General features: G+C 39.0%; 1 protein-coding gene across 1 annotated transcript in view; it reads left to right on the forward strand.

Moving 5' to 3' along the window:
- GLRA2 (glycine receptor alpha 2) overlaps positions 1 to 18,968 on the forward strand; it is a 128,525-nt gene that overhangs the window by 37,946 nt on the left and 71,611 nt on the right. The window contains exons 5-7 of the mRNA XM_075095888.1: positions 4,777 to 4,859; positions 5,903 to 6,040; positions 8,748 to 8,962. Coding sequence (XP_074951989.1) covers positions 4,777 to 4,859; positions 5,903 to 6,040; positions 8,748 to 8,962 — 436 coding nt within the window. The remainder of the gene's footprint in view (positions 1 to 4,776; positions 4,860 to 5,902; positions 6,041 to 8,747; positions 8,963 to 18,968) is intronic.

The following is an 18,968-nucleotide window of genomic DNA, read 5'->3' on the forward strand; positions in this document are numbered from 1 at the left end:
AGGCATGGTAGCTGCTTATAAGGAAGTGGGTTAGAATACAGTTTAATGTTTGCTGCAGATTAGGCAATATGTCAAATCCCAGTTAAAATTAGGTATACTCTTAAATTTATCAAAAAGGATTCTTGGATTATGTAATGTGTAAACCCAGTTCTGTAAAGGTTTAATACTAGAAGTTCTTCAGTTTTGTGCTGCAGACCATTCACAAGCAATCTGTACATGTAGTATGCTGAGAGGTTTTTGTAGGGTGAGATTATCAGAGAAGTGGCATGATGGTGATAAGTATCAGCATTCAAAACCTCTAAGAGAAGGAAAGAGATTGGAGATTATCTTGAGAACAATCTGTTTATGAACATTTTATTCCTATTGAATTTTTTTATGTTAAAGGACCTTACCCTTCACTGATGGTGGCTGCTTTAGGGATTAGGCGTCAATGAGTGGGCTGGCCTCAAGGCTTAATACCCTGAAGAAAGGTGGGGGTGGGATTTGGCAGGAACCAGGGTAAAAGAGAGTGCAACAGGAAAAGGAGGGGAAAAGTGTAGGAGGACAGACTAGGATGCAGAAGAGAGAGTCTGGGCTCTGGGTCATGTAGGTGTCTCTGGAAGAGATGTCGTGTAGATGGGCAAACATAGGAGGAGATGGGGAAAGTATGTTCAGGGCCACAGAAAGGACAGGACAAAGGCAGGAATGTGTGATGGATTGACTAGGAAGCACAGTGTGTCAGCCCCATTGCTGCGTTCAGGACTTGATTGCACTGCATGTAAATACCTCTGAGCTCCCTCAGCTGCACATGTGTCACCAGTCACCCCCTCCACTGGCTTTTCCTTGGAGGACGATGGCTGGCTATAGCTGCTACAGTTAGGGCAGCAGTAGTGCCTGTGCTGGGCTCTGCTGCTGGCCCACCTGAGGTCATGTCTGCTTCCATCTGGAGAAAACACAAACATTGCAAAACAATGTGTTCAGGTGTTAAAGACCACCAGCATGAGCGTTTCTGATTAATATCATGTTGCCAGGTGGTTGTTTTTTTTAACCATGAGATGACTTATTCTGGCTTCTGTAACAAAGGAGGCCTCCCTGCCTGCAGAAGTGCGAAACATGGACTTCTGAACGATGCTGTAAAGGGATTTCTGGGGTGACCAGAAATGGAAGATGTTGAGCTGGGGTGGGAAGAGAGACAGACCCACAGTCCAAGTCTAAACGATTTCTCAAGATATTCTGGTGAAACCTGGGGATGAAAGAGGAGAGGTTGAATGAAATGTTGAGTGAAGCAATCACAGCAGTGCCCACTGTACTTTGAAAGCATTTAAAGTATCAGCAGATGCTGCTCAAAAGGACTTACCTAGTGTATGAGGGAAGAGGGTCCAAAGTTTGACTGGCCGTGTTGCCCTGGAGTACTTGGGTTACAGCCCTGCCTCTGCCACAGTGTTTCTCAGTAATATTATTGATTTTTTTTTTTATTATTTTTGTCACATTGCCACCTAATTGCTCATTCTTTGTTTTCTGGCTCTGAGTCTGCATTTTGTTTTGTTCTTACTATTCCAGGGCTCAATTTTTCCTTGACTGTGGGATGGGTGAGGGAGTGGGGAGGGAGCCAAGAGAGCAACTTTCCTCCCTCCTCCAGGGTGGCTTGCTGGCCCTGATGTACCTGAAGTGCTGGCATGCTGGAGATGTGACTCTCTCCTATAATGTAGCCTAAAATATAACGTGTCCAACCCCAGAGCTCTCACTGAGCGAGCTGTGCAACCTCAGCCTGGTTAACAGGAGCTAAAGGGTGCTCAGGTAACTGAAGACAAATTCGAGTACTTGGTCAGCTGCTTCTCCTTTCAGCTTTACACAGATTGTCATAAGACTCTTCCCATCAGTGTTTTATGGTGCTACGTCACCAAATCTGTTGTTTATGCATCTCAAATGCCTTGCTGGCGGGGTGCCTGAAAATTAAAATAATTGTTCTATAGCAGTTTATTCTGTTTTATTAACGATTAAATTATTCATCAATGTAATTGCCAGTGAAACTTGTACTTTGCACCAAATCTCCAGGGGCTCTTATTGAATTTGCCAAGTGTGAGACATCCACTTTCCTGAAACATTTTCTGCCAATGACACTGTTATTATAGGCAATGTGGGTAGCTGTATCTGCCTAACACTTTCAATTTCTGATCCTGTTTTCTTATTAATGTAAATATATAAGTACTGACATGGCACCTGGGTTTGGAAACACTTGCGGGATCATACCTTTACTGAAAAAGAGACAACTGCTATAAATCAACCCACCACCATGGACTTCACCAGAGCTATTTCAGACTCCAGCAGCTGAACATTTAGCGTGTAGTAATCTTGTTGAAAATCAATGGAGCTGTGGGCGATACCAGGCAATAAGCTTTGGGTTCAACACTTGCATTACCCCTAGCAAAAGTGATTATGGAGACAAAGATGTTAACTATGAATGGCTACTCTGCTGAGATGAGGTAGTAAAGGTAAAGTTATAAGGGCATGTAGAAATTATTTTCCATTTTTCAGGATAAGCAGAGAAAAATTCAGTTGTCATGCAAGACACCATTGGTTAGGAAGAGAAAGAAGAGATGTCAACCTTTGTGTGAACCAACATAATGACCATTTTCTCAGCTCACCTCCAGAAAAAAAAAAAAAATATTTCTACCTAACATCAGTGGTGATAGATCAGTTTATCCCTGGCACACCTGAAAGCTTCAACTGGATGTATTTGCGTTCTCATAAGTTTGATATTAGACTAATAAAAAAGACACCCCCCTGCCCATGTAAGTAGTCAAACCCTCAGATTTTTTGAGGGTTTTGAGGAGTAGAAAAGGATGAAGGGGGAAGGAAGCATAGTCAGCAGAAAATCTAAGGGGTGGGGTAGGCCATGCCTACTTCACTGAATACAAATGACGTATTTAGAAAGGCTGCATTTGTGTAAAGACATGTTTGAAATGAACTTAAAACATCTAGGCCATATTCAGAAGATGACTGAAATGAAGAGAGTTTGATATATCAACATTTCATTAAAAAAGGCAGAAGCAGCCTTTTGTTAATACTGGCGATGAGCTATTTAAATTGCTAAATCTTTAATCCAGGAAATTAGCTAGTAAAAATGAGGCTAGTTAACATTTGCAGGGTACTTAAAATATTTAAATTAGTAAAGGGCAGATTTTCAATGACATTTATATGTCTACTAAATATACTTTTTTATCTAGATGACTGATTTTTTTTTTAATGCTTATGCTATTTGCTCCCAAAGGTTAAATGGGAGTTTATTTACTATGGCAGTGTTGAGAGGACTACTGGGGGCTTTTCTTCATCTCAGTGCTCTTCACTCCCACAGACAAATAATCTCTAATTTTGCGATATTATTGTCTTGTACACTGAAGACCGTGTCAAGAGGAAAATAATGTGACTTTCTCTAGGTAGCCGACAAATAGGCAAAAGCAGAGATGTTGAATGGGATTTTTGATCAGGCTGAGACCATTGTGATCTCAATTACCTAAATATCATCATCTTGTCATAGGGACTTGGTGTCAGGACAATAAGACTAGAAGACCCAGTCAGGCCATTCCAAAAAATTCACATGATGAAGAAACAGACTGAAAGAGCTTGAATCAGCTGCATGTAGTCAGAAGCATAAAATTACTATAGGAGACAGAGCTTAGTGAAGTATTTCTCCATACAGATTGCAATTGTCTGTGGAACAACATACTTTCAAGGTTAGCTGTTGGCCCATGGTTTCCCTGGCATAATTAAAAAGTTATTCTCATTGCACTGTGTTAATGTTTCAGTGTACCTTCAGATCAGTCATTCTAGTTCTCGTCCTTGATGGTAAATGGTCGCAGAGGTTTTTGTTTATTTGCTTTCTTTGTGTCAAAGTGGTTTTTGTGATGAAGGTAATCTGTAATAAAAATGTACTCTTTTCATATGGGTTAACCCAAAAGCTTAACAATTCTTCTGTTTTTCAAAGCAATCAGTTGTTTGTAATTATGGAATTCCAGCATCTTGGTTTATTAGAATGGTTTCTTCTCCCCACACAAACAAGAAAAGAAATAAAGCAAAGGAGAAGTCTTGAAACAGATTTCAATCAAATGTGAAAAAGTAAACTGAACTAAAAAAATACAAGAAAGAAAGAAACATTAAGGATATTTCCTTCCAAGCAAAATTATGTTTTATCTGGGACAATAACAACTTAAAAATTAAAAGAGAAATTTAGTTTGTATGATAATGTTCCTTTAGTCTTACTTTCTTCCGTCTGCACTCTTTATCTTTTAATGCTATGTGATTCTAGCTTTTACTGTATGTTTTTTTTTTTCTTTTAATGGCTAAGCAGTAATAATGAAGGGCTGGAAATGGGCTTCATATGCAGCAAAAGCACTCTCTGTTGAAAAAAACCCCGAGTTTCTTGTTTGTTCCTTTGCTTTTCCAAAACAAAGATTAAAAATGTGTCCCATGATCAGTCATTTCAGCTTTTGCATTATTTGGGTTCAGTATTATACATAAAACATTCACTGGTACATTAGTGGAGAGCATTTCTTGCTATCTTAATGTTGTCTTCTCTTTTCCTGTTCTGCTCACCCAACGCAGCCAGCGAATGCCTGGTTTGCTTACTCTCTCTGTCTTCACAGCTCTCATGTCCTTAAAAGCTCAGAGAAGAGTGAGTCCAGCCTCTGAGGTGCTAATATTTGGTCTTGATCCTTTAAACTCTAAATATGGGTCTTTGGATAAAACCTGTAGATTTCTAACAATAGCTTCTTTTTTTTTTTTCCCCTCCAATTTTAGGCTTACCTTAACCTTATCCTGTCCCATGGACTTGAAGAATTTTCCTATGGATGTACAGACATGTACAATGCAGCTAGAGAGCTGTGAGTGTCCAATTGCTTTATCTAGTGAAGAACAAGATTTTACCGTAACATTTGGTGGTTAGATAGTGTCTACATTATTGTATTTGTGTGATGAGACTCAATATTCCTATTTTGTAAGGGAAAATCACAGAGGAACAGTGCTTTAACTGTCCAGCACCGTACCATGAGGGTCCCCTGTCTCTGTGCTGTTCCTGCTCCCTTCCCTTTTCCCCTCTTAGGGCACATCACCTCACCCATCAGGGCTGCATCACTTCCAGGGATAGCCACAGTGATGCCGTGCAGGAGAAATTAAATCTCAGGAAAGTAAGAGCAATTACTACACAGACAGGGATTAGCAATGTCTGATCAAGACATGCTATGGTCTTTTGAAAAATAGAAGCAACATACCTGATGAAGCAGAGGTCCTGTAGGTATGCTTATGCTAGTAAGCTGATTACAGCCAAGGCATGTACTTAGGTACTGCCACACACTCATCTGTACCACGTAGCTGTCAGCACACAGCTTGTTTAATTTGCCCAGAAATATGTAGCCATTGCAGTCAAAAAGAGACTTCAGTGAACTGAAGGCTCTCTTTCCCCTCTGCACCTCTTAGTGGTAGGTTGACAGGTTTACAAAAGCTGCAGTTTTATTTTTGGTAAGGGCCTAGCATTCTGCAGTCTAGAAATCCGTGTTTTCTTGGTGCCCACCAATTACATCATCAAAGAATGATGAAAATAAAGCAAAATGCAGAATGACACATAAGCACAGAGAAATGTCATTTCAGTTGTAAACAGTATCTTTGATGGGCCAGCAAAATTATTTTTCAGTGGCAAACCAGGGCAGTATTTCAGAACATAAGGGTGTTACTTGTTGCTCTTAGTACAGTAATAGTGCAGTAAGAGTAACTGGTAACTAGCAGCAATAGTGCTGTTGTTAATCAGTCTAAAAATATAACTGAGGTAACATGTATTGCCATAAAAGACATGCTTCTCAGACATAATAGTATTTGATTTGTTGTTTTCTAGTCAGTTACCATCTAACGAACTCTGATTTCTTTATTGTAGTTGGCTACACTATGAATGATCTGATATTTGAGTGGCTAAGTGATGGACCTGTGCAAGTTGCAGAGGGTTTAACCCTGCCACAGTTTATTCTGAAAGAAGATAAAGAACTTGGTTATTGCACAAAACATTACAACACTGGTGAGCATTATTCTATTTTTTCTATTGATTGCTCTAATGGTAACTATTGCCAATTTGTAAAGGAAAAGATGGGTAAAATGAAAAAATAATTGAAATTAGAATTTGATTCAGCCACACATTTTTAAATGTGAGAAAATGACATTTTCCCATTTTATTTTTGTTTGAAAGATTTTCTTTCCAAATTTCTGTTAATTTCATCAAAGATATTCTGATAAAGATATTCTAATAACCTTAAAAATCACTAAGGAATTTAACATCTTAAAAAACTGAATGAAAAATCTAGTTGTTTTTATTTCCTTAAAATGAAACTTTTTTAACAAACTGAATCTTTTCTTAAATATTGACTCAGCACTTTCAAAGTACTGGTTTTCCTGAACCCCATTCATTTCTCCAGCACATCAAAGTGCCAGTGAGGAAAAAGATCAAATTTTCACCAGCTTTTATGTGTGGTCTAATTTATGAAATGTAGTATTTGAAAAAACAATGCTTTCATTGCTGATCTGAATAGTGTACAGACATGAAATGTTGGGAAATTAAATGTTTGCTTAATACTGTAATCTTTTTCCTATATTTGCTATTTTGACATTTCAAATGCTGTGTTTTCTCTCTTTGGCTTCACAGAGCAGAGAGAACTCTGTCAAAATTTGCATTTAGCTGCTTGGAGTTTATTTAATAGGGACAACATTTAGAAAATGGTTTGCTGGGTGCATGCTGGAATTAGATATAATACCTCTCATCTAAAATAGCTTTTTCATCATTTCAGCCTAAAAGCCAATCTGGATGTATCATTCTGTGAAATAACATAGCATGAGAGGTTCTGCCTCTGCCAAAAATGTCACGTTCATTGCCTATGAGAAGAAAATGATGGTTTTTAAGTTGTGCAAATACAACTTCTCATTTTGGGGTCCAAAGTGCCAAGGAAGGAAAACTTTGTGATTCCACGGTCCAAGACCCATGGGAGGGGGGACTGCTGGGGCTTCTCATCTTTTCTCACACTTGAAGGGAATAACCGAGAGGAAATTCCAATGGACAGAGCTTACCCATTTGTAATTTGGCTGATACAAAGTTTAGCCATTTCCCAGCACTTAACTCAAACTCTGAATAAGTGAGTTCATCTGCTTTTCTAATTACTGTCAGATTACCCATTTTTGCAGGATCAAACACTGAAAGTAAGAGAGGGGGGAGAGCATAAGTAATAGTTTCCTTGTATACCTACAAAGACCCCCCATAAAGGATAAAAATGCAAATTAGTAGCTCCCATTACATGTAGTTAAAAAAAAATAAACATCTAATTACCAAAAGTTAAAAGTGTGTGGCCTAGCCAGGGGAACTGAAAAGCAGTGTTCAAGGAAAAGAAAACTTTGCCTACAGGCACCACATTGCTGTCTTCTCTGTAGCATGCTCCTTCAGGTTTGCTGTGAAATTCAGATGTGGATAAAAGCTGTATTATTCTGACTTCTCCTCCTACGCACACTGCAAGGCACTCTGTCCGGGTGGCACTGCAGGAGAGCATGCAACAGATTGGGCTACTCTAATGCCATTGCTGGCACACGTGGCCACCTCACACCTTTCGAGTTCCCTTCTGTACAGGCAGACTGGTCAGGATCAGTTGCTATCCATGTCTCAGAGTATGCCTTCAGGGTCACGGGTCAGGCAACTCAGCAGGTCAGGCCACTCATATATGAGCTTCTGTCCTGCCAAAAGGTACTATTCAGTTCTTATCCCCTCCTCTCTTTGCCAAACAGTCTCTGCTCTGTCCTTTACATGAACTCTCACACCCTGCCATTCAGCTTTCTAGACTCATTAAAAAAAATGCATCCATCAGAAAAAGGAGCAAAAATTCTAATTTCACCTGAAAGGATGAAGCATCTTCGTGCATTTGCCCAACCAAGACCAAAGGGCTCCTTTGAAACCATTACCATGACATCTCAGGAACAGACATTTTTATACTTGGACTTTTATACTGCCTGGAGTGAGAGCCTTCCCAGTGCCTAAACCACAGTCAGGATACACAGTAATTTGGAGAGCAACAGAGAGTGGTTGGGTGGGTAGCTGATGAACTGTTGCAGCTCAGGACTTTGCATCCCCACCTGCCCAACTAGCTCCCCTGTCAGGCAATCCTAAACTTCTGTCCTCCTCTACCCCTGTGGAGCAGCTATTTGTTGGTTGAAGAATCACTCACCTCCCACAAAAGATGATTGTGGGTTTCCTGCAGTTAGACTTCTGGCAAAATTCAAAGTAGCCTTTGAGTTGATTCTACTGTGAGAAACAATCCACAGACGCAGGCAAATAACATGACCAGAATGAGAAGGGGTGTGATCTACCATAGGACTGTAAGACTAAACAGATTTGTCTGTTTAAGTATGTTTGCTTAATAACATATAATTAAAAGAACAAAATACTGTCCCTTTTTAATACTGAACATTATATTTGACTAAAGTAAAATCTTATTAAAATTTGAGAAAAGAAACGTTACTTTATATTTTTCAGAGGTGAAACAAGCGTGCTAATATTTGTTTTCCCAGTTAACATGACTCAGGGGTCCCATGCGCCTCCCAAGGTAATGTGCGACAAATGACTGACTGGCATTTGTGTATCAGGACCTGCTCACAGTGTTAGGTTAGGAAACAGGCCACCCATCTTACATATTCAGAAAACACTATAAAAATGTTCAAAAAGCATTTATGAAAGTAATTTCGTGTTCTAGGAAAGTTTACATGCATTGAAGTCAAGTTTCATTTGGAGCGTCAGATGGGATACTATTTAATCCAGATGTACATTCCTAGCCTGCTGATTGTCATTTTGTCCTGGGTTTCTTTCTGGATCAACATGGATGCTGCTCCAGCTAGAGTCGCACTGGGTATCACTACAGTTTTGACAATGACCACGCAAAGTTCAGGATCAAGAGCTTCCCTCCCAAAAGTAAGGAAATAATTTTGTACCACTGATTTGTTATGAAGAAGAAATACTTGTACTAATTTTAAAGTTTCTGAAAGTTCTGTGTAAATATGCATCTGATAAGAATGCTGGTGAAAGTGGTAGGGGTGTGGTGTTAAACTGTTGCAATAGCCTTGCATTTGGATTAAGGCAGGTTTCTGCTGGTTTGTAGGATGGATGGAGTGTTCAGCAGTATGGATTTTTACTGAGTTTTTGCCAGTTTTGACACTTAGTTTTCAGCATTTAGAAGCCAGATTTTTCTGAAGTATTTAGGTACCTGACTGGCTTTCTGAAAGCACTTTCATGAAAATTGGACATTCTGTCTGACTGGGGACTTTATAAACTCTGTCTGATCTTTTCTGGACTGTCAGAGTCTCAAATATCTCGATGTTTCTAGATATGACACTTAGTTCAATGGATATATATATGCATAAATATATATATGTGTGTGTAAATAAAATACGTATACACCTAGAAGGTTTCTCTGGAGAATCTTTTCAGTGAGGAATTGCTGATATCTTTGCTTCACAGCAGAATTTGTCCATGTTCTCATACAAACGTTTTCTGCAGGCCTTCACCCTGTCTAGGCAAAAAAATATCCTCTCAATCGAATTTTGTGGTCTGTTTAATCCAGGCCAGATGCTGTAGATGGGTTTACAGATTACAGACTGGATTCTTTGTTTAGTCAGGCTGACAGCTCTTTTTAGCATGGGCACAGCCTGAATGCTTCTGCTGATAGCACTCCCAGCAGAATTTCATGTGCATGCTCAGGCTTTGTACAATTTTCTGGAAGAGAGCTCAGAGGTAGATCAGTTTACAATAGTCTAAGGAGTCATGAGACATACTCCTTGAAAAGTCCTCTTTACAGCAGTCTTGCATCACAGGGACCGGGATCATAAAACTGCTCTAGCAGCAATGAAAACATGAATTTTGACTGCTTGTACAGATCATGATCCATTCCAAACAGCATGTTGTATTTTATTCTGCTTTATACTCAGTATCATATTTAGTCTCATTCCAAATACTGTAATTTGTTCAAGTGGAGTATATATAGGGCAACGTCAAAAACTGCACAGATTGTGTTACACTTCTGTTGGTAATGAGAAAGCATCACTTAAAAATCTGGTGACTATAACAGTTGGTTCAGCTTCACTTGTTCACTTGGAGATATGTATGATTTTCCATGCAAACTGAAAGCCTTTCATATATTAACTCAGAATTTCAAAGGGATAATTTCTTAAACATTTGTTCAGACAATTCAGTCAATATTACTAAGTGAACACTCTAAAAAGAAAGTCAACAAGGAGATAATCTTGGCAAGGAGCATACAGGCTCTGTAGACAGCAAGTTTGGAGTCACCAAAGACTGTCTAGATGGTACAACAAGATTCCATGCTAATATATTCCAAGTTTGTTTCAAATTAACTGGCTTGAGAATTAGAGGTGGTACAAACACTGTAATGGACATTTCCACCTACATTTCCAACTGGGCAAACATACCTGCCAAGAAGCTCTGCATCTTTGGGGTGCCCCAAACACATACATTTTAGAAAGACTTTTCATCATATGCTTTTGATCCAGCTGAAATATTTTTTCCCTGTATTCTGCCTCATTTGAGTAGAAAAATATTTGCTGGATAATTTTCTGGCCTTCTGCTGAGTGGGGGAAATGAGAAGATCCAGAATATGTTGACTGTAGCTATTTGATTATCAGAGAGGTTCTTCTCCAACCTCAGGATTAAATAGATTTATCTCAGCAGCTGTCAGAGAACGGTGATGCTCTGGCTGTACTCCATCCTCTCCTAGTGTTTTCTGCTGTGTTCTTTTGCCAGAAGATAGGCACTAAAGAAAAGTACCTCACCAGAGAGCCCAGCACACTGATTTTAGTCAGGCTACATCCGGTTGTTGCAAATCCACTGTGTAATTCAGCTGAATGGTACTTACCACTTTGGTCTCTATATAAGCGAGTTAATAGTCATGGGGGCTTTTGGATGTGTGCCAGTTGACTTAAAAATGTGATTCTAAAGTAAATGCTAGCATACCTGCCAGCTGACTCATACCTCGGATGAATCAGGTGTCTGAAGAAACAAGGGACTAACCCAAACCAAAGTACTTCAAAACAGGCTTTGTGTGCACATGTAGCTCGATAGCTGTGTATAGCCATGCAAGTCTCATATCACTGGTATGTGACTCCTTACACAAAGAAGCAGCAAGCTTTTCTTGCTGTTGCAGTTGCAGGTGCCTAGCTATTTTAAAGCCTCATTGATAACTTAACACTAAAATTGTATTTCTTAATAAAATCTGTCTGGCTGAAATGCATTTAGAAATAAAAACATGAAAAGAATTGAATCAAATCAGTGTTAAATCTGAAGTCCCAAAATGGCTTTTAAAAAGTAATGTTTTTCTAAGTCCTGTCTACATATTGCCAAGACACAGGAAGTTAGGCTGTCAATAAAACATCCATTTAAAAATTGCTCCAAGCATGAATGTCTAACAGAATAAGACATGACAGGAGGGCTATTTTTGCAAGAGTACTGAAAAAACAGGTGCAACTTTGCTTTGTGAAAGCAGCCTAGATTTGAATATAAGAGTTATATTTTTTCCCCCATCCTTCTCTGTGTCCTGTTCTTATTAACACACATTTATACAACTTAACTTTACCATTAACTTACCCGCTGTCTCATACCAAGAGTTTCTTCACATTTTTCTCTATTTTTGTAGTGCTTTACCACAAAAAACCAACAAAGCTTCAAAACTCACCAACTTTAAAGGGAGTAATTCCTTTACCTAAAAAAGGCAAAGAAGAATTGTGATGAGAAGATTCCTAGCTAGGCTTTTTTGTCAGTTTCCAAGTTGCTATCTAGATGATGGAAGTTGTACTGTTTAGAATTAACTACTTACATATTGTTCTCAACCCTGGTATGACATGACAGGGTTCTGTTTGCTTAAAACTTCTCTTTTCCATATTAAGAACTCATATTCATTTTGATACACAGATTTCATAATGATAGATCACAGCAACATAGACGTTAGGCATTCAGTTATTGAAAATTTAATATAAGATTGAGACTGCTGAACAAAGAAGGGAAGGGAAAGGAAGGGAAGGGAAGGGAAGGGAAGGGAAGGGAAGGGAAGGGAAGGGAAGGGAAGGGAAGGGAAGAAATTAAATTAATTCCAGCTGAGACTCATGTTTGCTGCACATAAGACAACCATCTAGAAAGCCTCTTCCAAATGAAATATAAATATATTTCTCTGGCAATTTTTGTAGTATTTCTGTGGAATTATCTTCATAGTATTTTGAAATTCCGAGTAAGAATATAGGGTCGAATTCCAAAATCAGCAACACAGTAATAGAGAAATCTATATGCATGTCTTTCTTTATTCCTGTACAAAGTTGATTTCTTTGTTACAAAAAGTAAAAATAAACCATGAGAGAGTTTACATCCCCACAAACCTGTTCTAGGAAGGGAGGCCTGCAGTGCCTGTTTCAGAAAGCAGAAAGGTTCTCTTCCTCTACACTTTTAGCATAAGCTGAGCAATACCACGTCCTGCTTCCTGGATGGACATGAAATAATGATTTTATGTATAGGGAGTACCTGCAAAGAAATATTCACCATGGTGTCAACCTCTTTTAAAGTGATGAAATTATTTTGGGTTTGTTACAGAATACTAGTGAGGGGTCCTGTGACCGGCGTTACCCTTACTGGCTGTGACAGGGGGTGGTAAGGAACTTGTTCAGAAAGTTGGGGTTGCATACCCTCCCTCTAGTTCGGCTAACCCATTGCTGAGATGGCCAGGAATGGTGAACCAAAATAGCAGGGTTCCTATGATCTGTTCCTCTTCCCACAGGTTCATGTGTATAAATCTTAGCCACATATGCTCCATATCCAGATTCCTCTGGTTGTGTTGTTGTTTTCCACTTGGAAACTTTGGCTAGATAAATGTTTATGCTTCCAGCTACACCAGTAGCTCTGTAGATTGGCCAGCTGAGCAGAAATCCTGGTTGCCAGCTGGGTGATCTGTGTGACCACACGTCCTCAGTGAAACCCTCAGGAAACCCTGAGTTTTCTATGCGAGTCCCGTGCATGAGCCTGTGAACTCCCTTGTGCCTCAAGTTTGCTGGACTTCATCTATGCAGAGAAACTCTACGGCACACAAATCAGGAATCTGATGTAACTTACTGTACATCTGTGCAATACTCAATACTCAGCACATGCTTAGATCCAAAGCCTGCTGGAAGTATCAGACCCATGGCACAAAAATGGAAGTATATATTAATCAAAATATGGACTAAGGAATGTCTGGGCATCATAAGGGACACAGAGACATAGAATATGGCTCTGCATATTTTATGGTCCCAGCTGTGTATAAGCTGGGGGAGTAAAACAGGGGATGTCAAGGTATGATAACGCAGAATTGTTGAGAAGTGTTAGAAAATAGTTTTTTCTTCAGAGAATTGAATTACTATTCTCTTGCTATTCTGTTTATTTTTAAATACCTTCTCTTTTGTTGAATCAACAGAATCAAAAGTTTTAAAGCATTTTCAAAAGAGGCATTTGAAAGAGTAATGAGTTCTCTACTGTGCTAGTAATTGGGTATTTTTCAGATTGCCTTCTTCTTAAAACACTTATATAAACCGAACCTTAACAACAGCAGTCCAAGAAAATGAATTACTTTTAATGCCATAAAGCAAAACATTTGAGGATACTTTAAGTCAAGTAAGTGATAGCAACTGTATTTTACACAGTTGCATAGCATTTATATTGTGTTACTTTAATGCACAGTGTTTAATGAACACATGTTCCTTCCCCAGGGAGCAATCTGTGCAGAAAAAAAGTCTCATTCAAAGCTCACTGAAACGTCTGGGAGTCCCTCTATTCACTTCATTTTGCTTTGGATCACTAAATGCATTACCAAATGCAATAAAAGCATTATATTCTAATAGGTGCAGAGACTTGCAAAACCAAAGTCAATGAAGTCAATCCCCTTTGGCAGTAAATGACTGCTTTTATGTGGCATCTACTATCCCCAGCATATCTGGAGAGTTTTCAAGATTTTTGGGCTTCTGGCAGACCAGTCTGAGACAGTAACCTCTCCTTTTTTGAGTGCCAAAAGTTATCAAGGAAAGAAGCTTCAAGAATACAGCACGTTTTTTATTTTGAAATAAGGTTAAAATGATGCCATAATAAAATTTTTTTAAAAAGGAAGAAATGAGGAGAAATAGCAATAAAGAAAAAGGAATAGATGCTGTTCTCAGAGCTTATATTATTCTGTATTTGTTTGTTTTCATAGGAAGTAAAGCACCTAAGGTGATATCTTACGCTTTCATGTAACAAAACAAAGAGGTGATATATTTTGGTGCAGCACTACGGTAAAAAAGCAATAATGAAGTGACGTGGAAGGGAGGCAATTTTCTGACAAATTACTTTTGCTCTAGTCTCTGGATCTGAAGAGGAAATACAGGAGTAATTCAATGATCATGAGATATGTTAACTGGAACTTACTTGGCTTAAATGGGTCTCTGAGCACCTGACAAGCTGCTTAACTAATTAGACCATCCCTATTTTTATTAGGTGTTTGTAAATTCCTGTTGTAGACCCGATGGTCCTAAACTAGTACCATGATATTTAATATGCTGTCCCTATGTCACATACTTATTGATTCTGATGGGGGAACTGCAAACAAATTTCCACTTTAAAAAAATTTGTTCAGGGGCATTAAGTGGATTTAAAAAGAAACATCCTAGTGGTTGTCAGTTTTCTTGACCATAGTAAAAGTGGGCATGCTCTTTAAACCCTTGTGAATTCAGGCTGCGCTGTCAGGTAACCACAGGAATCTACTCTTCAGTCATGTGTCTACAGAGAAATGCTTTAGCAGTCACTTGTTTTGTTCATTTCCAATGTTCTTATATAACTTTATTTTCCCTCCCCATTATAGTTTTAACATATAACATATATTCCTTCTTTTACCTAAATTAAGAGTATCATGAAACCTGCTTTAGCTTTTTTTTTTTTTTAAGGTGTGGAAAATCTAGATACAACTAAATCTTGTATTCAGACAGTGTTTTCAATACCTATTGTTATATTCCATAAAGTATTTGAATTTGGACACAGAGATTTGTCCTACACTATGTAACAAAGAGACTCACATAGACTGAAGCTCTTTTAAAAAAAGAAAAAGTTCCAAAATAAAACGAGGGTCAAGAGTAAGTGAGCACGTGTCTGGTTGCTGTGACTTATTGAAACAATTACTTCAGTACAGTATCTTCAATATCTCAATTAAAGCTATGTTGGATGCGCTTTGGCACAGTTATATATGCTGTGATCGTGCATCCATTATAGGAAGAAATATTTTTCTTCCATTCAACAATCACTTCCAGTTCTGCAAAACCAAATATTTGGGTCTGCTACACAGGTAAGAAGACAAAAACCAGCAGGATCCATATTTCTTGTGAGAAAAGCAGGAGGAAGAATGCAGATGTTAAACAGAGCACCTGAATTTGTTGCTAGAAATTACCAAATTGTTTGATTTTGCTTGGCCGCAGAGATGAGGTGTCCTGGTCAATCTTTGGGTCTTAAAGTGTTTATGTACAAATTCTAGGGAAATTCTTGCTGCCTTTCATTCTTGCAAAGCTGACTGATGGGATACTGGATAAAGACTGATACATTTGGTCTACAGAAGATTCTACTCTATGAAAGTAAAAAAACAAAAGCCTCAGTAAATCAGTCACTTTTTCCACTGTGCTAATGTAAACTTTAAAGTTTACTTTTCTGTGTAGTGAAGACAGTGTTATTTACTGTACTACAAAAACAGTAGTTGCTGCCATGCATGACAGCTAAAAATATGCGATAAGATGTGTCTGAATACCTCTGGGATGTAGTTTGTGTACTCATGGCACTTCCTCAGCAGGTTTTATAATGCAGCAGGGAGGGCTGGCATTCGGCGGAGCCTATTTCAAGCATCAGAGAGGAGCTGAAGTTATTGTGCACACCAGTCTGCTGGTTGTTTCATAACCCTGGCACGGTACTGGGGCTCTCTGGCTTTGTTGTCGCACCCTCCAGGACCTTCTGGCGGCTTTTAGTGGCTCTCTGAGGAACACTCCGTGCCACTCTTTCACACACATAAGCACTGCAAACCCACTCTGAAGCAACAACATAGGCTCTTGTGGCTCATTCATTTCAAATAATTGCAAGCCTTGACTCTATTAGATCATCTAGGAGTATTACTTATGAATAACCCCTGTTAATATTTCATTTGAAATAATGTTGATGGGACCCCCTGGAGTCTGGGAAAAAGACTTTCATTTGCAGTGTACCTTAAGGCTGCCACGTTCCAGTCTCAACATCAGTGCACACTGCAGATGGCTGCTAGGGCAGCTGGGCCATTGACATCTTACTCCCCAAAAGCTGTGTTTGAGTTACAGTGCAACCATATGAACTCTATTGCTTAAATGGCAAGTCTATTTTCCTTTGGGAAATGTTCTTTGTGGAGAAAAAAATGTTTTTTGAGATTGATGCTTAGATGTATTAACCGCTTCCTCTCCTCTCCCTCTCCCCTCCCCCTCTCCCCCCAAAGAAAACAGGGAGAAGCAATTTACTGTTCTTCATGGATGCATCAAAAAGCTTCCGCAGGAGGAGGAAGTAAACAACTCAGTGTCTTGTTTTTATATATAATATCTGCAATATGACATGACTATGGCTTTAATTTGCCAGTATTTAGCACCACTATTCTTCGCTGTAGTAACATGAGCTTTGGAAATGAAACACTTCTAAACTAGGCAATGTCAAGAAAACAATATTTTTTTATTTGAAGGCATGGAATTATAGTCATACACTCTAGAATGCATCATTATTCTTAATAGTAGATCCTTAATAGTAAAGTTAAAAACCCTGATGAAGTAGTCTCTTTTCCTCCTTATTTCTTCTCCCTAGAAGCTTGGAGTTAATTGAGATATCTTGCATCAAAGAGAAGGGAGCATAAGAGCAAAAAACTTTGATCCTCAGTAGCTCGCATGTGGTGTTAGGCCTCCCTGCCTGTGTGAAGTAGACATAGCACGCTGTCTTTCCTTATTCTACCAAAGATTAAGGGTCTGGAGAATTCAGCCAGGACTTCCAGTATGTCTGAAGGGAAAATTAAGTGACTCAATAGCAGCAGAAAATATGTTACAAAAAAGGGATAACACATAACAAACGTTCCTCGGTACATGTCTTCATAGAAAAGATAGTACAGTTATGTTCTAAAAAAATTATCAATAATGACACTATGTTGTAGTTTAGCCCCAGTCAGCAATCAAGCACTACACAGCTGCTCACTCACCTTCCTACAGTGGGATGGGGGAGAGAATCAGAGGAGTAAAAGTGAGGAAACTCATGGGTTGAGATAAAGACAGTTTATTGAGTAAAGCAAAAGCCTTGTGTGCAAGAAAAGCAAACCAAGGAATTCATTCACCGCTTCCCATGGGCAGGCAGGTGCTCAGCCATCTCCAGAAAAGCAGGGCTCCATCACACGTAATGGTTACTTGGGAAGACAAACGCCATTACTCCAAACGTCCCCCCCCTTCCTTCTTCTTCCCCCAGCTTTGTATGCTGAGTGTGACACCAAAAGGGAACATCCCTTTGGTCAGTTGGGGTCAGCTGTCCCAGCTGTGTCCCCTCCCAGCTCCTTGTGCACCCAGCACATGGGAAGCTAGAAAAGTCCTTGACTAGAGTAGGTACTACTTAGCAACAACTAAAACATCCCCACATTATCAATGCTGTTTCCTGCACAAATCCAAAACACAGCCCCATACTAGCTACTGTGAAGAAAATAAACTCTCTGTCCAGCTGAAACCAGGACACACTATTACAATGAGGACATATCAATATCTGTCACATAAGTGAGAAGATTTTTCTATTAAAAGATGGTCTACTGAGAAACTAAAAATTGAAGTATTTCATCGATATAAATGATTGTATTTTTTACCTCTTTTCTGCAGAAGGGCATTTTCCTTTGTGTGTGTAATGGCAATCAAAACACTTTATTGATAGGTTTGCACGAAAATATGATGAACAGAGCTACTTTAAAAATTTATATGAGGCCAGGAGACACTGATACCCATCCCTTTATAGGGTGTGATCCACTTAGAAGCACCTCTTAATCTTCCGGGGAACCATGTAGATGGTCACAGACAGCAGTGAGAGTACCACCTTCCTGCACTGCATCACTCTGTGCTTGAGCGTGCTCTGCTTATCAAAAACTGACTTAAAAGCAGTTTAAATTTGCATGGAACTGACAAAGAAAAAATGAAAAGTTAAGAAAGTGAAGCAGCCCAGATGTCAGGATTGTAACAAAACCTCTTAGACTGTGTGTTCTTTTGCTTTTTCTTATTCAAACAATCAAACTATTCCCCTGCTTTTTCAAGGAAGCCATAATTGTTTGACAGGATCTATTTTATGAGTTTGTTGGCTGCATTTTGCTGTCTCCTGAACCTTCCAGCAGAAACAGAATCTGCTCGTGGTGAAAACAAAATCCTGTCACTGGGAATGACTTGAATTAAAGCACTCAGATGCTCAGGCTTTTACCATTGCTGTTACTTCTTACCAGGGCTCCACAAGGTCAAGGCTGACAGGGTTATGCCACGAAGATAACAGCACAGAACAACTCGGTTGTACATGTATCTATCTCTGGGTATGAAACAAAAAATAACCCTGTTGTTATGTATCTCAAAATGGCTAAAAAACTACTCTAGGAAGCAATGTAGTCTTTTTCTATGTCGTGTTTTCTCTGTCTGTTCCATCTAGTGAGTGGGAAGGATAAGAGGTAATTATTCTCTTAATTGGTTAATTATTCTCTCTGAAGGTAGTTCATTTGTCATTCTTTAGTAATGCTGTAGCGCTGATTTTAATTGGGTAACATTGTATTTTTGGTAAATAAGAAATGAGTATTTTATGCTTTTTTAATAATTTTTCCAGTGCTCTGTTAGAATGGGGACAAAAACTCAATTGCTCAGACTAG

The sequence above is a fragment of the Phalacrocorax aristotelis genome, chromosome 1 (assembly GCF_949628215.1).
Source record: "Phalacrocorax aristotelis chromosome 1, bGulAri2.1, whole genome shotgun sequence".
Taxonomy (NCBI): Eukaryota; Metazoa; Chordata; class Aves; order Suliformes; family Phalacrocoracidae; genus Phalacrocorax; species Phalacrocorax aristotelis.